This window comes from Nematostella vectensis, chromosome 15 (genome assembly GCF_932526225.1).
Source record: "Nematostella vectensis chromosome 15, jaNemVect1.1, whole genome shotgun sequence".
Taxonomy (NCBI): domain Eukaryota; kingdom Metazoa; phylum Cnidaria; class Anthozoa; order Actiniaria; family Edwardsiidae; genus Nematostella; species Nematostella vectensis.
The window spans coordinates 2,689,430-2,711,920 of NC_064048.1; the positions used below are offsets into that span (position 1 = coordinate 2,689,430).

Consider the following 22,491-nt stretch of genomic DNA (forward strand, 5'->3'; position numbering starts at 1 on the left):
AGAAATCAGTATGTACAAGTCCAACACTTTTAAATACAAGTCCGAATCTTTTAAAATCGCGGAATTCACGAAATTAAAGTAACGCGAAAATTAAGTGTATTAAGGTACTCAAAAGACACTTGAACGCAATAAATATCGCGTGTAGAAAAGTCATAGGGTTAAACCACACTTATAAACAGTCTCTACAACACCGGTATAACGCGAAGTTTGGCCTTCGAGGCGCGAGCTTATGGCTTGAAATTAACATAAGCATGCAGTCCACTTTTGCCTCAAGGCTAACAACAAGGCGGTCGAGCTCTGTACTTGGTTGTGCCCCAGCATCTGGTACGCTTATACCAACACAGGATGCGCCCTACTCAGACCAAGGTGCGTTCATTTAATCCGAGCTGAACAGTTTTGCTGTTAAACACTCAAGTCCCGGCGCACATATTCGACAGTTTCTAATACACTTTTGTTTTTAATTTAAGAATCTTTTATATAAGAACGTCCAGCCTGAGATTTCGTCACTTTGAAAAACATGATAAGAACATGCCAAGGCTAAGATAGCAGCAAAGTTTTAAAATGCGTTTTTTTTAAGCATAATCAAATTATGTTCATAATGACAACCTTATATATTATTGCTATTGATCATATTTGTGTATTTTTATACACAAATTATTTTTGGAACATTTTTGCTGAAAATTATACTTTCTCATATAGCATGTTTCTAATAATAGTTATATATCCAGAGCCGCAGAACTCCCATGAGCTCTGGAGAGCAGTACAAACAAAGGGCGAGTAAAACAGAGTTTATATTTCTATTACAAATCACAAAACAAGTGATTTTCATTTATGCTAACTCTTACATACCCTTAAAATATTCTCTCGATTGTTCTTTTTTGTATTTATTTTTAATCCAAGTTGGTATGACCCCACCAATAATACCATGGATTTGTGCTGATAGAAGTGATAAACAGACAGTTGTGACAAGATAAAAATAAAAGGAACTGTTGCTGCTTCGGCTAGAATTAAATCCTAAAGCACTGTTATACCGTACGATTTTAAGGAACACAAATGCATGCTTTAAAAATAGGGTCTTACCCCGCGGTAATTTATGAAAAGCTTTTACTATCGTCCAACAGTTGTAAAGTGAAAGCTGGTTAGAATTAATACACAGATAAATATGGACAATTAGCACTTGTATAAAAACTCTTAACGCTGAATGTAAGAACAATGTTAAACGTGCCTTTCCTTTAAAAAAAATGCCACCTTAAACCATTTACATGGCTATATTATTAGACGCCTAGGAGCTTATATTTGATTATTTCTCATCCGAGCTGCGGCATTTGTTCAAAGACGATGATTATGTTAAAGATGCATTCCCTCTTTAATCTCTTGAACTAGGTCACATTTAAAAAGAAATGAAACGTCATGTTGTTGAGTGGCGACGTTTTAGATTGTTCTGTTCGTGTTAAAGGTGCGGCGTGTATTTAGGAGAGGCGTTTAAATCCGCATTGTCACCAGTTTACTTCCTGAAGTCCGACGGAAACCTAAACCGTTAAAATCCAGAGGGAGTCAAGAACAGCGTACTGGGAGCATGTGGAGACCATTATTTCACCTGCAAGCGAGGATTGTAACGAGTGTAACGAATGAAACGGTTTTGGTCATTCATAAAGCATAACAGAACGGATTAGTCAGGTATTGCGCCCCTGGAAAAAAAAGGAATCACCCTCACACACCCAAAATCAAAAGCAAACATTCTTAACGACTCCTTCCATGCTGTTTTCACGCACGACGAGGCTGCAGAGATACAGGACCTACCCCCCATATCACCAGCCTACCCTGCTATGCGGGATATCACCATAAGAAGAGAGAGCATAAAACGCCTCCTGCAAAACCTGAAAGCCTTTAAAGCACCTGGACCCGATGGTATAACACCATGCGTACTTAAGGAACTACAAGAACCCACTGCTTCTATCCTGACAACTATATTTGTGAAGTCCTACACCAGCGGAAAAATCCCAGGCGATTGGAGGAAAGCAAATGTTGTCCCTATCTTCAAGAAAGGCACCAAGATAATAACAACAGGCCCATATCGCTAACATGTATCTGCTGTAAACGTATTGAGCACATTATAACCAGCTCAGTCATGCGGCATGCCAATGAGCACAACATACTTTATTCTTTCCAACATGGATTCAGGGCAAGAAGATCTTGCAAAACACAACTATTGGGCTTATAAATGACCTAATTAACACCATGCACAATGGTCACCAGTCAGGCTTTTGATAAGGTTAACCACCGTCTCCTGATTAGAAAGCTAAACACCAACGGCGTTTGCGGGTATCACAAATAAATGGATCGAAGCCTACCTTAACAGAATATCTCAGCGGGTAGTCGTGAACGGAGAGTTTTCTGACAGCACTAGTGTTCTTTCTGGTGTTCCTCAGGGCTCAGTGCTTGGCCCGTGTCTCTTTCTGTTCTACATAAATGACTTGCCGGACTCCCTTGTCTCGAATGTTAGACTGTTTGCGGATGACACGATCGCTAATATGACTATTGATTCCAACAAAGATTGCCAGACCCTACAGAATGACCTCAACACATTTGCCACCTGGGAAAAATTATGGAGAATGGAATTCCACCCAGATGAGTGTAAAATCCTAAGAATAAGTCGCTAGCGGTCCGTAGTGCACAAGGACTATGTGCTGCATGGCAAAACCCTAGCCTCGGCTGACTCAGCTAACTATCTTGGAGTCATCCTGTCCAATAATCTCAACTGGAATGAACATGTCAACAACACTGCTAACAAGGCCAATAGAACTCTAGGCTTCCTTAGAAGGAACCTGAGGATTAGTGCCCCCCCCCCCCCCCCCCCCGACTTAAGACATCTGCATATAATGCTCTTGTTCGCCCATTAGTGGAATATGCCTGAACAGTATGGGATCCATGCACCAAGAAGAACATTTACAAGCTGGAAATGGTCCAACGCAGAGCTGCTCGCTTCACCCTCAACAGATACCACAACACATCAAGTGTCAGTGAAATGCTAGAACAGCTTGGCTGGGAATCACTCCAAGACATAAGGCTAGTCCTACGGCTCAGTATGCTCTATAAGATCAAAAATGGCCTTGTAGATATAGGAACAATCGATCTCCTACAACTAACAACAAGGTCTTCCAGACGCCTCAACTGCAACCCTTCTCAACCTCCACATACCACCAAATGTCGTACGTCCGATCCGGGGCAGGAACAAACTGTCAGACTCTGTGGTGGTGGCCCCCAGCCTTGAAGCCTTCAAGGACCGGCTGTGTGGTCATCTAGCCAGCAGCCGCTGAACAAACCACATTCTGTTTTGATTTGCTTTTTTTTTATTATCACCTACACACTGTTTATCATTATAATTTTAATTTAACACCTGCACTGCACAAGTTAAGCGCCTATGCACGCTCACAAGAATCTTCGTATACGAAGGAGGTGGGCCTCTCAGGGAGAGGAAGAAGAAGAAAAGACAAAAGAATCTATTAGAATCCGAAATATTTAACAGGCCATCCGTTCTAAATTATCAATCAAATCCTCAAAGAAACTTCCAATAGACACATGTTTCAATATTTTGAAATATTTTTCGCGTTTTCCGTCATCATCGGATATTGTTAGGTAATCGACCGGAAGTAAACTGGTGACAATGCGGCTTTAAGCAACTAAAAACGGTATGGCACCTGAGAATCCATGAGTCGTAACCCGTATTGCATCATGGATAACGTACAAAACACAGTGCCTGGACAGATTTTCGGTACCCGTGAACAGCCTTTTTTTGTTTATCGTGAATCGTGAAAAGGACAAATAAAAAAAAAACGTGATCTGTGATTGCTTCCTTCGCCGTGATTCGTGAATGGCAAAATCGTGAATCGTGATTGCCGAGTAAATATTGATCCTTGTCCGTCAGTTTATCAGTTTATCGTGAAACGTGATTTCCGATTTTTAATTGAAACTCGTGAAACGTGCAGGACCTTCCTTTACCGCCCCTACCTGAAACGTTATAAAATACTAAAAACTACCATTGATCCTTAACAACATCGATCTAAAATTTTAAAGATTTTGACACAGGAACCTTAAAATTTAAGAGCCCACTCCTCTGTAAAATCTATCTCCTCCTTTAACAACTCTCGGAATTTCAGTAGAACCAAGAGAGCATAAGATAAGAGAGGGACACTTTGGTATTACCCGCGCGCCATGTCGATTCCGAATCTGGCTATTTTTAGTAACCACCACCCCACCACTGCGCGTGAGGATTTGCTGCTTTTATTTTGTCCTACTACCCCGCGGGTTGCGTGTTGTTGTTTTGCAAACTCGATAGAAATGAAAAGAGATCAAGTAAAATAACTCGGAAGAAGAAAAAAATTCTAACTTAATTAAGCAAGATTGGCAAATATACTCACAGAAAGCTAAATCCCTGTTTTGTTTGTCTGAGCGGCGAAGTCAAGTGAAGAAGAAAGAAAAAACCGACGAGCGATAAAATGGCTGTGATACCGCGTTTGATTCAAATCCCGACTCCAGCTTGTATAATAACAACATTATAACATAACATATAATAATAACAACATCAAAGAAGTACAGTAATATCTCCCTCTTTAATTTCTCACTTTTACAAAAGCTCAGATACTTCAGCTTGCTGGCCTTGATCATCACAAAAATGCATTCCCTCGCTACAGGGATAGTTTTTTGAAATGTGTTTTTCTTGGATTCCTTCTCAATTCACCGAAATATTCACAAAAATCAATATCATATCTAATGTCTAACTTACAGATTTCGTTTGACCATTAGGAAGATAATGAATGTTGAGAAACCACGAAGAAGCAGCAAGTTAGAGCGAAAACACGAGGTTTTTCGCTTTTGATTTTGAATGGTCTCGTTTTGAAATCTTGCAATCCTTGAAGTACTACATCCCCTTAATAAACCGCAACTGCCCGTATCCTTGAGGTGAGAATGAAATTTTCGATGTTATTTGTGCGAATAGGGTGTTCTTTTTCGGTTTCAAGTCACAAAACAGCGGCAAACAACAAGTTGAAAATGCCAAAGCGCGGGGGTAGGGTGAGTAAAAATGCTCACGCGCAGTGGTGGGGTGGTGGTTTCTAAAATAGCCGGATTCGGAATCGACATGGCGCGCGGGGTAATACCAAAGTGTCCCTCTCTTATCTTATGCTCTCTTGGTAGAACATAAGAGAGCCCACCTGCAATGCATTATCGGTAAAGACGCCTTAAAGTTTTATGTGAAAGAATAAGTTTTTTTATTTTTTTTTTATTTTTTTATAGAAAGATAGATGTTATAGAAATACACTTCGGACACGGATCAATAGTAATAGTATGTTCACATGGTGGCTATAAAAAATGCAACATATTGTATTTTTTTTTAAACTGGTAGAACACGGACAATTTGTCAGAACAAGTTACAATCTTGTCCGCTGTCATGATATTTTTCCCGCTTATATAAATTTAAACTGCGACTTTTTACTTGCATAATATTTGCCCTTATGGCGTCAAAAACACCCAGACGTATGAATATATTTTTTTTTGCTTATTTATTATAATTTTTGCTTCAGGCGTGGAAGAAATAGACTGAAAAATTATGCACAAAAAATTAACTGTGTCTTGAAATATTACTTGTTACATTATAACATGTTTTGCATTAATGATAACTTGACTTTTCTTACTCCTATCGCGATATATCCATTCTAATGCATTAGTGTAACCACCGAAGGAATGTTTGCCGAAAGTCGGGTACAGATAAGCGATTGGCTCGAGTATCGAGTCATAAAGTAGTCTGGGGGGGGCACTAGCATCTGGCACTACGCAAGATGCAGACGAACCTCGCATCCTCTCGACTTGTTAATAGGAGGCCAAGTGCCTTGATCGGTTGTTCACCTCCGGGGACATCCCTTTCAACAGAAGGTCTGTACTTAAACATCTTATGTTAATTATTGATGCTAAAACACGCGCACAGAATCCACTTCAAAACATGTGTCTTTTTGCTGGACGCCGGTACTGAGACCTCTGTTCCAGTTTGAGCATCTAAAATATATTGAAGCATCTGAAAAAAATATTCTTTTATTTGCGACACTTTCACGATGTACGAAGCACATGTACACGAAGGTGTATGTGCTTCGAAAGCTTGCTTTTCTTATAATTATTTCTGATAGTTGAAAATTTACTACTAGTTTTTTGCCTTTTTGTTTAAAGGTATTATAGGTTTGTATTTCACTTGCATTTTTCTACCTTATATGTTGTACTAAACTCCGTTTTAATATGTTATTGTCTATTCAGTGGATATATTTTAAAAGGTATGAAAATAGCTTGACTTCTTCGCATCAGCTTGTTCATCATTGATCGCGATAAGCTGCTAAGCTTGCAAATATCATGTTTATGCCCCAACTGTTGGTCTTTGACTCACTGCTCGATGTCATTGTACTTTATTCTTTCTATGGGTATAACAACCACAAAAGAATATACTTGGAATCTAACTTATATAAGTGCCTTGTTAAGGAAACGTTGTTTTTACTGGTACAGTATTCCACTTACATTTGCGTGAGTCGTTGGCGGAGTGTATAAAGCCATTTTTTTCTATTTAATGCGTCGTTTACAACAAATAAGTGTACAATGTGTGAAAATCCAGTCTTCGTAAATTAAATATTATTCAATACTTCCCTTAATAAGTCTTTCTGTTTATATCGCTGAACAGTGATAGACATTTAAAAAAGGGTTTATTCTTATTTTTAAGTACTTGGTGACCACGTGAAACGAGCGCCACTCTGGCGACTAAGATAAGATCATCTTTTGACACTGATTCAGTGGGTAATGTTTAGTCTATGGCATTGCTTACGTCAGTAAAATTATGTGTCTGTGTCCCCCACATCCTATGCCAGCTGTTTTTATTTAGTAGGAATTTCTGTTGTTTTTTTTGTTTAGTGTGGCTAAAACGCGACATTCCTGCAGGGTACCAAAAGAGACCTGATTTATTTTAAGATAAATCTTAATCTGTTTAATTATCATATAGATTTCTTATATCCACCTTTCGGATATTTATGCTGCGCCTGTACCTCGCTTACTTTGCCGACATTACGAGGATGGGGTGGTGGATGTCGATGATGATGATATTGATGATGATCATACTGATGGTGATGTCAATAATGCTATTCTGATTGAGGTGGTGTTGGGTGATGGTGATTGTAACGATGCCAATTTAATTTTGATGGTGATGGTTATGATGTTGATGTTATGGGGATGGTAATGATGATCATCAAGTTGTGGTACTTATGGTGATGCTGATGGTGGTGATGGTGATTGTGGTGGTTGTGATGCTGATGATGGTTGTGGTGATGATGGTGGTGATCATGATAGTGGTGGGTGGTGATGATGGTGGTGATGGTGATGGTGATGGTGATGGTGATGGTGATGGTGATGATGATGGTGATGATGGTGGTGATGATGATGGTGGTGGTGCTGATGTTGGTGGTGATGATGGTGGTGGTGATGATGGTGGTGATGGCGGTGGTGATGGCGGTGGCGAAGTGTTGATGGTGGTGATGGTGATGTTGTTGATGATGATAATGGTGGTGTTGATTATGGTTATTTGGTGAGGTTGATGGTAGTGGTGATGATGGTGGTGGTGATGATGGTGGTGGTGATGTGTTGATGGTGGTGGTGGTGGTGATGATGGTGATGGTGGTGGTGGTGGCGATGTGTTGATGGTGGTGGTGTTGATTATGGTTATGTGATGATATTGATGGTCAAGATGGTGGATTTGATGGTGATAGTGATGGTTGTGATGGTAATGATGGTGGGAATGGCAGTGATGATGGTGGTTATGATGGTGATGGTGATTTTGATAGTAATGATGTTAGTCATGGTGATGATGATGTTGATAGTAATGATGATAGTCATGGTGATGATGATGCTGATAGTAATGATGATAGTCATGGTGATGATGATGTTGGTGATGGTGTTGGTGATTGTGATGATGGTGTTGTTGATGGTGGCGATGATGATGGCGATGGAGGTGATGGTGATTGTGATAGTAATGATGATAGTGATGGTGATGATGGTGGTGATGATGGTGGCGATGATGATGACAATGGTGGTGATGGTTATTGTGATGGTGATGGTGCTGATTTTTAATAGTTGGGCGCCCAAAACGGACTTTCAAGGCATTTTTTCCTGTATTTTATATAATGTCTAGTAGGCCACCCCCTTGGCTACGCCCCTGAACTGCCAGTACTGCCCGGCAAACATTTTAACATTGACAGCTTCTTTTGCTTTTCGTTCTGGGAACATTTTTACTCCTGCACTTTGTGACAAAAAGCACAAGTTAAGACGGATTTTCATTAAATAGGGGTCTACCCCGTATATACCCCTACTCCGAATAAGAGCCTCGACTGGGGGAATTACGGTATGGGGATGGTGTAATGGTGACAGTGGAGGTAACAGTACAAATAGCCACGTAGATCGATAAGCACTGGGGGCACGTGCCTCCCCCCCCCCCCCAATTTTTTTTAAAAGAAAGTGACCAGTAGGGGCGTGGCTGTGCCCCCCATTGGTTTCTTAATCCATTTCTGTATCGTGCCCCCTTAATAATTCGAGGCCTGCTACTGCTATGAGGGGTATCACATAAATGAAAAAAAATAAGCGTCTTCAGTGCAGACTCTGACTCTGCCCTGAAGAAGTCTTATTAAAGACAAAAATTTAGTCGATTATTAGTTTTTGGTGTATTGTACTATATATTACTAGTTTTTGGTGTATTGTATTTATTCTCCTGGATCACGACCAAATTGGGCTTTTTGTTCATAAAAACAAACACGGGTGTAGAAAGGTTTAGCATTCTTAGTTATGTTCCTCTAAACGTATACACAGCGTTCAGAGACCAGGATTTAGCCATTTATACGTTACACATAAAGCACTGCGGGTTAAGATACATTGATTCGCGGGTGCAACCCTAATTGAAATAGTTGTATGTGGACCTCATTTAACTCTCTGTTTACCTCCAAATACCATAAAAGATCCCTTACGATCCTGAGACAATAAACATGCCACAAGAGTCCAATTAGTAAGTTAGGAAATATCGATACAATGTACTAGAGTGTCATGTCAATAGATTGGTTAATATATATTCTTTACCATGTTCTGTCTATATTGTCTCTCCTCGCATTGTATTGGCAGATTTTACACGATTTTAGACAAATTGCTTCCCTTTGAATGACTGCATAGCTCTTCATACAACGACATAATATTTGTACCAGATCCTTCGTAGACCTCCTACAAATTAAGCCTTGTAAGTATGTGCCAACCTATTACTAGCGTGCTGTCACACGTTTATTTTATTTATTTTTGACCCGGCCATAAAAGCATTATGATTGATGGGTTAGGACATTTTCTATGTGACTGATCTGGCCATAAGGTATACACATAAGAGTGGATTGCTTTTCAAAGACAATAAGCACTTCAAAGAATAACCCAGCATTTCGCCATGGTCTTCGAAACATTAGTTTCCAAAGTCAACGGTACGTACGGTACGTCTTCGATTTAGTTCTGTGTAAGCCTGGGGTTTTGAACCCTAAAATATGTCGTAAGGAGCGTGTGCTCTTTCGGCCTCTATATTTTCGTTTGTTTCCGAGGAGTTCTATTTTTACAGGAATTCAGTTTAAAGATTTGAGTACATCTATCAAAATCCCATTAAAACTTCAATGAAAGATTGTCAGAAAATACAGAAGTTCCCTCCGTGAGGTTTTCATATCTCTGCTCTTACGAGATTTGAAGAGTTATACCAAACATGGTTCCCTGGCGAGAATACTCGGCGGGGGATGTATTTTTCCTCTGTGGCAATTAGCGTATTTTTTTTAAACATTCTTATAATAGTGTTTTTTCCCTCTTGTTGATGGTTATTATGGTCAACCTACTACAAAAGCGATCAACAAAGAATGCCTTTCCTCTTTATAACGAAATTACCGGGCAAATTTAAGGATTTTTTAATTTTAGAAAGGTTTGATTCTTGATAAGTATCGTTCCTGCCAGTCTTTTCTCGTATTTTTAATTGTAAAAGTAGCTATTTTGTCCCCAGGCAAATATCACCTAAAATAATTGTTCCAACTCGCCTTTTAAGTTTAACAAAAATAGACAAATTGACAAATGTTACAGAAATGCTGTTTATGAAAGGTTATATAATATGTAGTAATTTGCTAAGGATTTTAATCATTTTTAACATTAAAAGCGTATATGGGTGACGTGCTTTTATTTCATTCAGAGCTTGCAGCGGACCATGTTTTACTTCCAAAAGATACACCAATGCAAACAGAAATGCAAAATATAAAATACCATTTCTAGGACCAAAGACGGCACTTGGCAGGAGCGGATCTAGCTTTTGGCTAAAGGGGGGGGGGGGGGGGGGGTTTGGCTAATTGAAAGAGGGTGGAGGTGATATTTTTTGTTATATATGGCTTTCTGGCAGCCCAAAAGGGGGGGGGGGGGGGGGGTTAAACCCCCTATACCCCTAAATCCGCTACTGCTTGGAAATTGTTGACGAGATGTCGCTATATCTTATTATGAAAACAAGAACTTTTGCCATAGAAAATTAAGCAAATACTAGATCTTGCGGGTAGGAGCGATATTTGGCTGACTGACACAAACACCTCCGAAGCAACATACAGTTTTGTTCAACAAAGGCGTTATGACATTGAACAACAGATATGGCTCAGCTCTATTCCAAACGACAAGAGAAAAAAAACAAGACCAATATAACAAACTTCGACTGGTACAACGGGCAGCCACACTGTTGCGCTAATGTACGGAGCCCGGGAAGGAAATTTGAAAAAACCACTGCATTAATTTCGTGCGGTATACCTTTATTTCTACTATGCTTATGATTACTCAATAAAGTGTACTTTGTATTATCGATATTTGAAGAATCGTCTCAGTTCAAGTCAGGTTTTAACTTTTGGTACATCGTATACGAGCAAAATCATTCCAGCTAACTTCCACATCGAGCTTTATTACTAACTATTATTAATATATCAAGAGCTTTACCAAGTCAATTGTATTCCGTTCCCTAACGTTAAGGAGGTAGTCGAAAGGGTTAGCGGTGATGCGTTTTTGCCTTAAATCTGGCGCGGTTTTTCGGTTTTACGTATTTTATTCCGCGGTACTGAGGTTTCTCTAGACTGCGTGGTTTATAGTTATCGACTTATTTTGATCGTTTTGTGGTTTTTGGGCGTTTTTCGCACCCCACCCCCCTTATCCCCCCTCATTAAGGAGTTGATAATCAAAGGGTAGCAATTAAATCGTCAATAGGGTCGTTATTTCTCTCTCAAAAAGATAAAGATATCGTTATAGGTTTTGCGGGAATAACGGAATAACCGCTTGCTTTCTTGGCTTTAAGCAAACTTTGAGCAAATTCACAGCCCGGCCGAAAGACGATATCATAGAATCTTTAAAGCAAATAGGCTCTTTCTGGTATAGAAAATTTCTGGCTGATCTATTAACGCCGAAAGTGTTGCTTTGTAGTTATTTAGCCACAAGAAGCTGGAACGGTCACGAGTTTGCCATCCAAAATGCTATCTTCCTTGAATAACTTGATAAAAAAACTTGCTAAAGGTATATAATTAATATTTGTCATTCGAATTTTCATCCATGCGATGGTGGTATAGTGGTGAGCATAGCTGCCTTCCAAGCAGTTGACCCGGGTTCGATTCCCGGCCGTCGCAAGAAGTTTTTTTTTTTTACCCCCTGGAGTTCTTTTTTTACCCTTGTTTTTTTTTTCGTGTGCGAGCTGTAAATTTCTCAAAACAAGAGAAATACAAAGAAATTTAAAGTAAATCCAAATGACTTTTATTGTAATTATTTCATGTTGATTTTTTTTCGGTCCTGGGTCTGGAAACGGCTGATTATACTACGAAAAAGATGATCCATTTTATAAGCTGAATATCTTTGTCGTAGCGCATATTATAACAGTTTATAAGCCAATTTATGCAACAATAATCAATAAGGCTTTTGTTCTATAGTTCATTTTTAATCAAAATATGGACTGAGCTCGCGTCAAGTCACATGGCTATCACCGTTATCTGCCTCTTGTGAATACTTGATCAAGGCAGGTCAAGATGTTTTATAGTTCTGCAAGGAGCGACGAAACTTGAGTCAATGCATTCAGTGTCAGGACTGGCAAACCAATCTTCGATATCTCAAACAGGTTTTCGCGGAAGAACACTCGGAAGTCCGCGAATTAATCGTCCACGAGTTCTCTCCGAAGATGTCTTCAAGTTCCCAGGTGAAATTTACTTACGCTAAAGCCGCGCGAAATTTCACTAGTTTTACTCCCATCTAACGCGATATTAATAATCAAGTTCTTATCAAAAGTATATTGTATATAGCAGTGGATTTTCTTGATTATTACTGAACAGAAAATGTTGCGTAGCATGCTAGCACGAAACAGCATGGCTTAAAGCTCTTCGAACATTCCATTTTAAAACACGGTTTTCCCACGGAAACTAATAACTAGTAGTACGCGAATCATTACCATCTTGTGTTTGACACATATCGTATCGTATGTCTACCCTCCCGATTCGCCGTCGATATAGGACATGTATTTTTTTAGCACCAAGCCTCTGTTGAATTGCGAATTAGGGTTCGCAAAGGGTTATGGGTTTGTGGTTCTTTAAAAAGGTTAAGATACTATGTGGCTTTTTCTCAAACCTCTCATAATTTTTTACCTTAAGGTTCACTGACTCAAGAAAACATCGAACAGACTCTTGTATAAAGAGGGTGCCCTTGGAGGTGTGCCCTTGGAATTCTAGGTCTCTCAGTTTGGATTCTATTTTTACAGGAAATGACGATCTTTATGAATAAATTTTCGCGGTCAATCCAATCCAGTAGATAAGAGGATTATGGAATGGACTTTTGAAATTCGTTTCTGTGAACCGAGGTTGGTGTGTATTCATAGCCTTTCTTATATCTTTAAGGAACTCAAGGTAATACCTTTTTTATAAATAAAAGGTTATATTTAAAAGTAAGTTTTGAATCATAAAAATATCCATGTGCGTTTCGATGGAATTGAGGGACATGGGAAAAAGATGTTATTATTTATAGTTATTATCTATTATTCTTATACTGGTTCCATGGTTGTGTAATCGGTTATAAGAAATAGAAGGTTTCTTCATTACACTAGATCCTGGTATTGTCACGGAACGCTTCCTTTGTTCTTGTGGAATGTTTGGCATAGTTACGCAAATGAATGTACATCGGTTTTCTGAGGCCGGCGGTGTAGAAGATGGCGGCGAAAGTTCTCAAACTCTAACCTGTGCTTAGACGGTTAACCGTACAATCAAATGCAAAGCAAGGGCAATTGGAGGAGTTTATATATGAGTTAGGACTTCCAGTATGTACCGTTTGCTGGTAAATTAGCCTTTTGCTGGCGATAACTATGCAAGCCACAAGACTTCAAATAATTAAAAACGACCCTAACAAAGATGACAGATTCTGCAAAATTTTAACTACTCCGGGTAAGTGCCCCTACTGTGCCCACCATAAAAATATGCCCAGTGCTTTGAAATTCGGTTTCAATCTTGTTTTCTGTTGTTTTTTAGGTCGTTTGTGCTTTTGCCTTAAGGTTCGAACTAGCAGACTTGGTTCGCTCGTAAACGAACAGTCAATATGTAAATCTAATTGACGCCACAAATGTAAACACACTTGAAAAATATGCAAAAGTGATGTAAACCTTGGCTAAAAAATACTATCTTATAACGATTTGTATCAACTCAGCCCTTTTATTTAATTATTTCTGCTCTATTAGACTAAAAGCTTGTCCATGGCGAAATAATTCCTATACATAACCTTTTCTCCATATTGGCAGAGGTCTGTCTAATCAAAGTGAAGTGAAGTAATCTTAACGCTTGACTCACTAAAGCTAACGGCTGTTTATCTCTCAGATTTTGAAAGTTAGACTACATGTTTACGCGTTTATATATTATCTAACACATGGTTATTTTCGGACACACCGATTTCATAAAACGTCAGTGCAAACGTCCAATGTCGAATGTCAAATTGCAGTTCTAGGACGATCTATGACCGAAAGTTTTTATGGGTACTAACTATTTGTAAGAATAATAGTTGTAGCGAATCCAGAACTATGTAATGCATTGGTAAACTTCAATGAATAATCCTGCATGCCTCTCTGCATTTGGTAAAAATGTATTTCTATCCATGGTTCCTTTCGGTCGTATAACATCCATTTGAATACCGGTATTAACCGCTGACGGCGTTTTTTGTTTTGTTTTCATAATAATATCATACCAGTTGCCCTCTTTAGAACTCCTAAAGGCATTAATTCATCTCAATCATAGCGACTGTCAAAATAAGTAGGTAATGTCTAAGATTGTTTTGTATTTTCGCTTATTTTAATATTTCTAACTCATAACAAAAGTTACAATAACCATAGTACTCGCATAACCAATAGTTCTTGCAAGCTAGCAAAAACACCTATTTCAAGAAAGCCTGCACTCGGGAATTTATGTGTCGTAACCCGCGGTGTTTCATGGGTAGAATATAAACGGCTGAATCCTTGTATGTGAAAGTCATGTGAATGTTCATAAAAAAACATGAAAAAGAATTCTACAGCTTTTGAAACCTGGATTTGTATTTTATTTACGCTTATCTGCGTAAATAACGTAAGTACTCGCAAGCTAGCGTAAGTACTCGTGTGCTAGCGTAAGTACTCGTAAGCCAGCGTAAGTACTCGTAAGCTAGCGTATATACTCGCAATCTAATGTAAGTACTCTTACGGTAGCGTAGGTGCTCGTAAGTATTCCTTAGCTAGCAAATGTACTCGTAAGTTAGAGTATTTACTCGTAAGCTAGCGTATATACTTGTTAGCTAGCGTAAGTATTCGTGAGCTTGCGTATGCTAGCTTGCGCATGCTAGCTTCGCTAGTTAGCTAGCGTATGTACTCGCTAGCTAGCGTAAGTACTCGTAAGCTAGCGCAAGAACTCGTAAGCTAGCTTAAGTACTCGTAAGCTAGCGTATATACTCGCAAGCTATCCTATATACTCGTAAGGTAGCGTAAGTACTCGTGAGCTATCGTAAGTACTCGTAAGCTAGCGTAAGACTGTTAAGCAAGCGTAAGTACTCGTACGGTAGCGTAGGTGCTCGTAAGTATTCCTTAGCTAGCAAATGTACTCGTAAGTTAGAGTATTTACTCGTAAGCTAGCGTATATACTTGTTAGCTAGCGTAAGTATTCGTAAGCTTGCGTATGCTAGCTTGCGCATGCTAGCTTCGCTAGTTAGCTAGCGTATGTACTCGCTAGCTAGCGTAAGTACTCGTAAGCTAGCGCAAGAACTCGTAAGCTAGCTTAAGTACTCGTAAGCTAGCGTATATACTCGCAAGCTATCCTATATACTCGTAAGATAGCGTAAGTACTCGTGAGCTATCGTAAGTACTCGTAAGCTAGCGTAAGACTGTTAAGCAAGCGTAAGTACTCGTACGGTAGCGTAGGTGCTCGTAAGTATTCCTTAGCTAGCAAATGTACTCGTAAGTTAGAGTATTTACTCGTAAGCTAGCGTATATACTTGTTAGCTAGCGTAAGTATTCGTAAGCTTGCGTATGCTAGCTTGCGCATGCTAGCTTCGCTAGTTAGCTAGCGTATGTACTCGCTAGCTAGCGTAAGTACTCGTAAGCTAGCGCAAGAACTCGTAAGCTAGCTTAAGTACTCGTAAGCTAGCGTATATACTCGCAAGCTATCCTATATACTCGTAAGATAGCGTAAGTACTCGTGAGCTATCGTAAGTACTCGTGAGCTATCGTAAGTACTCGTAAGCTAGCGTAAGACTGTTAAGCAAGCGTAAGTACTCGTAAGCTAGCGTATATACTCACAAGCTAGCGTATATACTCGTAAGCTAGCGTAAGCACTCGTAAGCTAGCATAAGTACTCGTAAGCTAGCGTAAGACTGTTAAGCAAGCGTAAGTACTCGTAAGCTAGCGTATATACTCACAAGCTAGCGTATATACTCGTAAGCTAGCGTAAGCACTCGTAAGCTAGCGTAAGTACTCGTCGTTTTTTTACGCAAGCTCGAAGTCTCGTTTTTTCGAAAATTTTAGGGGTCTCGGCGCCTCGCTTTTTTTACCACGGTCTCGGAGTCTCGGATTTTTTTACCATGGTTCAGGTTCACGAATTTTTGTTAAAAGCGATTCTGTTGTTACCATGCTACGGGTTTCCCCTTCTTTTTCGTAGTGTAGCAAGAATGTATCATAGCTCTACTTTTTCAACTGATGTTTATTACATACCTCGAACAAGTTATCCGAAAACAAGCTCGAAAAAAATGATCGGGCTCGGTTGTTAAGATACCGGAAAAGCTCGGGCTCGGATTCCGTCTTTGACAAAAGTCTTTGGCTCGGATTCTGAAACACACGGGTCTCGGCGCCTCGGAAAGTCTCGGATTTACCAATCGCAACCCAGTTACTGGCCTAGGCATATGCTAGTCCAAATGCACTGATACACTATTTTTTTTCTTTAGGAATACTGTCGAATCCGTTGTATCGCGACGCCGCATTTTCAAAACATCGATTTGTTTTTGTCTTTTAGGATTTTCTTTTCCGCCAGTCAAATTATTCTAAGCCAGTCAGATTCTCGCCATCTCTCGCCAAGTGCAGTTGCCCGGCTTTCTGTCGCGACACTGTCTGGTTTTCGTCCAGAGGATAGCCAGGAAAGTGCACAAAGCGAGACTCTGATTGGCTCAGAATGGCTTTACTGACGGAACAGAAAACCAAAACAAATCCAACCAAAACGTATCGCGGGTCGCAATACAACAGATTCGACAGTAAATAAAAACGCTTAGCCTGTGATCTCGCCAAATTCTAAGAACATGCTAAGAACATGCCGGGGCTTGATAGCACTGCTACATATAAAACCTTTCAATGATAAATAAATTGAAAATAAAATGATAAATACAATTATAAATAATTGAAATAGTTTACTATTTTAGTTATGCGAATCAAATTGTTTACTATTTTATTTATCATTGGGAGGTTCTATTTTTAGTACTTTTAGGTATCATAATCTTATATACAATATCCGTTGTGTATATTTCAGGTCGTAATAAAATGAATGTAAGAATATCGATAACAACAACTCAACTGAAAATTAGACTTTTGTTTAAAAAAAAAGAGTGAATGTGGGATCTTCTCGCAGGGATGGCCGGGGGAGGGGTTAAAACAAATGCATTTAACTTGGGAGTGTTGATATTCTTGACTTGCTTGCCATTTTTTAATAGCCGTTTTATTTGTGTTACAGAATTTATGTGATTATTTATTTTTTATATTTATTTTACAGGGCCGTAGTAGGCCTAGAAATATTGGCGGAAGGGGGTCACATTACAAAAACATTAAGAAAATATTGGGGGGTACAGCCACACCCTATTGGTCATTGGGTTTGGGGGACATGCCCCAGCCCTGTTTTAGTGAAGCAGGGATCTCAAAGATCTCCTCTTGTAGTAACGGTCCATTATTTGACATAACGCTTGTGGCCAGCGTCATTATCTCCGATGACCCTTAGAATTATCGATAGCCAGCATCTTGAAGGTCTCACGTACAGTCGAGGTTATAAGAAAACTCGTCATTTGAATATTTTCTGTCATCAGATATCAATAGATATTTAACTTGTTGCTCTAGAGGTTTGATTTTTTAAGATTGCAATAGAATGGGACAGTAAGCAAATATACGTACATTTACCACTCATCAAACGTTCTTGCACTTTTGGCGCGTGGTCAGGATTTGCTGGGTGGGAGGAGTCGGTCGAGGAGTGAGTCGTGGTGTGGTATACGAGAGCATCCCCTGTGACTAGTAACTGCTAAATTTCAAAACAAAAGAAACCTACTTCGAATTAACCCCTCTTACATACAAGAATTTCCGTGACCTCCAATCAGATATTTTGACCAATTGGTGACCTTATCGCGAATACAAGTGCAACTACAGCGAATACTGTTTTCTCATTCGAGAGGTACACTGACCTTAATACTCTGTGTCTGAGCTTTCCCTGGACCATTAGTAAAGCGAGTCGTAATAAGAGTTTAAGTGGGGAGCTATCACAATACAAAGCATATTCCGACGTTCATTCTCACAAGTGTGGAAAGTGGTATGAATTAGAGCCTTGCCACAGGTGTGTTGATGTTATCTGCGAATAGCTCCTTTAGTTGTTGGGCCGCTTCCATTTTAACTCTACAAGTGTTAATCCCAGTGGTTTACTAAGGGCGAGTCTTACTCGTATAATAAGCAGGGAACCCAAGACATCAATATACGCTTTCTTTATCGCCCTCTTGAGCGACCTACGGCCCGCTCAAGACATTACTACCGTTAAGCTTTGTTGAAATCTGAACAGATATGTTTGCAGTTGGACCTGGACGATTAGTTTCTCCTTATCCGTGATGTTGCCTGTGTTAACTTCTTCTCATTCGGCAGAGAATGAAGTCCAGTCGTACAGCAAGGACCTCCTTCGTCAAAGTAGGTCTCCGTTTGTTTTCACGCGTTGTCTTTTATCGGCATGCAAGGTGCGAACGGTTAATTCGAGAATTTAACCCTATTTATACATGGCGCATAAACTAAAGTATTACTAACAAGTACTTCCACCTGTTATCGTGTTTTTGCAATAAATATAGCGCAACAAGTTGATAAATTATACTATTTGTCGCCGTTTCGTCACTCTTCTTAGAAAAGGCTAAGTTGAAGGCTTTATAAATATAAATCGTTGAGTTTGTTTATTTTATGTTCATTGGCAAGATCTAAGGATATATTCATTGTTTTTATTTGCGATTACTATTTCTCCGTCTGTACGTTTAGTTAGCAAGGTGTTATGTCTGTTATTGTTATTTCTCGTTACTATGTATTTTGGTTCATAACATAATGCGATTTAGACAATGTGTTTTTCTATAAATCTCAATTACTTTGAAATGTCCCAATGATTTAATAAAATTATTTGAGTAAGTACATAGACTCTATAAATAAATCCCGATTATATATTTCTTTTTTTTCTTTTATAGTCTCTTATGATTTCTTGTTGCGCACTATAACAAATTTTAAAGAAATGTTTTTTCGCTTAAACGACCCTGACAAAAACACTTGAAATCAGAAGTAGCTTTAAGATGTTTTCAGCAAGTTCTTGGTGGATCTTGATCTCAATGCTTAATTGATTGAGCGCGAGAATGATTTGAAATGAGTGTTAATTATTTTATCTTCAGTGTGATGTTTTACTACGCACAAATGGGGTCTTAGGTTTCTAAGTAGTGTAATCAATTCACGGTCAGTGGTCAGTGGTCAGTCGTTAGCCTTAGTCATAGATCAGATCAGTACCTCTCAGGAAATCAAGGGTGGCTTTTAAGTCATCAAGTTTGTCTGAAGACCTTTGTCATCTAGTGCTTCATTCATTCAGGCGATTATCACACAGACATACCTCCGGCTAATAGCTCCACTTTTAAACTATCTTTCACCGTGTCATTAGCCGATAACCACACAATTCATCTCATAGTTTTTTTTTTGTTTAGCTTTCTTACCGTTAAGATCGCCTTTCTGTTATTAGCGTGATATTACTTATCCACTCGTCTAATTTTCAGTTGAGGTTGGGCCGTTCTTATTTCTGGGGCATTTTAAGGCTGAATATGTTCTCAACGATGTTCTTAAATTTTAGTGTATATAAAAATATAATACTCAATAAATTATTAGGAAGAATAACACTAATGATCAATAGCAATAATAAGATTGTTACTATGAGCGCAATTTCTTTCTGCATTTTAGAACGCATCAGGACTAAAAAAAATTTTTTTTTACTGCAACTGGGCCTCGGCATGTTCTTATCGTGTTCTTAAAATTTGGTGAAATCTCCGGCTGGAAGTTCTTTTAAAAAGATTCTTATAAAAAAACTTAAACCTGTTGCATTCCTCTCTCTGCACATTCGATAGTGTGCGTGCGAACATTAGCGTGTCCACCAAATCTGTTATTCAAATCACATGGGAGCCTATTGTTCATAGCGGTTCAGTCAACCGGAATGTAGAGAGCCTATGTAGAGCAGTACATATGCTTTCTCGATTACAGGACTGGGTTTGTAGTTTTGCTGATTCTTAACGCTATAACAGAGGCTGTCACCGGTCTCTCAACACGCAACCTCCAAAGGTCCATACGAATGACCAGAGAGCGATACACAGCAGATTGTAACACTTCATATTTTTGTACCTAAATGTCGCGTATCATACTCGCAGTTGGTGCCAAATTATGCGCTTGTAAAATTCCAAAAGCCTCGGTAAGTACATTAGAATTGCGCGCGTTCTGAAATCCATCTGCGCTGTGTTCAGTACAGGCTTTAAGCGTCTAAGTCCAAGCGCGTATTCTAACGAACTGCTATGTTCTTGTGTTGCAGGGGAGATGGGAGCTAACTTAGGTGGGCATACGGGAAGGCAACAGATAACACTACAACCACGCTCCAAGGCTGTTGACAAAAAGCCATACTCGCACAAGAAACCAAACTCTAAATCCGTGGGATTTTACAACGAAGATGAGCTCGCAGATACTAAGGAGGGAGTCAATCCGAATACCAAGTCGAATGATCCTGGCTGGTGCGACAGTAGCTCGAAAGGATTCCCCGATGCCAACAGTAACAAGATAAGGGCGCACAAACGGCGCCGTGTTACGTTAAATGTGTCCGGATTCCGCTATCAAACATATGTTGAAACTCTGGACAAATTCCCAACCACTCTGTTGGGTGATCCAGCGAAAAGGAGGGAATATTTCGATCCGGATCTCAATGAATATTTTTTCGATCGCAATAAACAAGTATTTGAGATTATCCTCTATTTCTATCAGTCTAATGGCCGACTGGTGTGCCCACCAGACCTTGCGCCGGAGATTCTTCTGGAAGAGGTTGAATTTTTTGATCTTGGAGAGACCGCGATTAATGCTGTCAAGGAACTCTTAACGGACGAGGAACCGGACGAAACGCCTAGAGACATGCCTACAAATAAAATCCAGACGCAATTCTGGAACTTGTTTGAATACGCCGATTCTAGCAAAGCCGCGCGAGTAATCGCGTTATTCTCGGTCTCAATAATTGTTGCCTCGATTGCCGTCTTATGCGTAGAGACATTACCGAACTTTGCAATACTACCTATACACGATCCCAATAACACCGAAGAAGTGCTCAGAGTAAACAAGCACAATGAAGGTGCAATATTGGCTCGGAGATGGTTCGGTTACCTTGAAGCCGCATTCATCGCTTGGTTCACGCTCGAGTATTTGGTACGGTTTTTGTCAAGTCCGAAAAAATGTCCGTTCGTGAGGTCATTCCTGAACGTTATAGACATCCTGGCAATAGTGCCTTTCTACATCGACCTCATCCTGAACTCTGTTCAATCCAACGACGGCACTCTATCTTTAGCCTTTCTGAGGATCCTGCGTTTAGTTCGGGTTTTCCGAATTTTCAAGCTCTCCCGGCACTCCAGTGGGCTACAAATACTAGGCTTGACTTTGAGAAAAAGTCTACGTGAGCTTGGGCTGCTTATCTTTTTCCTCTTCATCGGTGTTGTCATCTTCTCCAGCATGGCCTACTATGCAGAGGCCGGGACAAAGGATACCCATCTGGGACGGAGTATCCCGGACACATTCTGGTGGGCGCTCGTTACCATGACAACAGTTGGATATGGTGACCTGGTTCCTAAGACTCTATGGGGAAAGCTTGTTGGCTCGTGTTGTGCGCTGTGCGGAGTGCTTGCTATAGCACTTCCGGTTCCTGTCATCGTATCCAATTTTGATGCCATTTACAAGAAACATCGAAGCCGCAAAATCAAGTCAGGTGAGTTCTCCCTAGCGACAGACCGCGATGAATAGCGTATGCGCATGCGCGTGCACTGACAGAAAAAAACAAATTCGAGATGTGGAATCGCCCGAGTATAGCAACGAAATGTTTAAAGTGAAGGTGCAATGGGTGATAACGATGGTGATATTGAAGGTTTCAGTTATGATTATAATATGATTGTTTTAGTAAATGGTAGTAGTGCTGATAATAGGTGTAGTGTTGTGATAACTGTGATGATAATCGGAAGTATGACGATTTTCTTGGTGATCTCATATAAAAGGCAGTTATTATTTTGGTGATGAAATTGCGGATAGTAGTATTGTTGATTACGGTAATAATGATGATGATGATGATATTTATAACGATTGAGATGATAACGTTATACAAATAATAAAGATGTTGATGATTGATATGATTATAAAGATGATTTTGACATTGGTAAAGGATGGATAATGACCAATAATGTGATGATGATGAGGAGATTACTATTTTTGATTTAATGATTCCACGATGACACTGTTTCTACCAGGCATCGATGATGAGGATGTGATGATGATGATGATGATGATGATGATGATGATGATGATGATGATGATGATGATGATGATGATGATGATGATGATGATGATGATGATGATGATGATGATGA

The 22,491-nt window shown here is 39.6% G+C and overlaps 1 protein-coding gene and 1 non-coding gene across 5 annotated transcripts in view; both read left to right on the forward strand.

Moving 5' to 3' along the window:
• Nucleotides 1-22,491, forward strand: part of LOC5510816 (shaker-related potassium channel tsha2) — a 28,059-nt gene that overhangs the window by 1,868 nt on the left and 3,700 nt on the right. Inside the window, exons 1-4 of one of the 4 annotated variants that reach the window (XM_048722353.1) lie at nucleotides 13,227-13,517; nucleotides 17,281-17,290; nucleotides 18,462-18,505; nucleotides 20,412-21,839. In XM_048722353.1, the coding sequence (XP_048578310.1) occupies nucleotides 13,439-13,517; nucleotides 17,281-17,290; nucleotides 18,462-18,505; nucleotides 20,412-21,839 (1,561 nt within the window). In that variant the 5' untranslated portion in view covers nucleotides 13,227-13,438. Of the gene's footprint in view, nucleotides 1-12,066; nucleotides 12,287-13,226; nucleotides 13,518-17,280; nucleotides 17,291-18,461; nucleotides 18,506-20,411; nucleotides 21,840-22,491 lie in introns of those variants that run through there. The other 3 variants (XM_032379997.2, XM_032379999.2, XM_032379998.2) reach the window with 3 other exon arrangements.
• On the forward strand, nucleotides 11,655-11,726 carry Trnag-ucc. Its single transcript has one exon. It is a non-coding gene; the product is annotated as a tRNA-Gly (tRNA).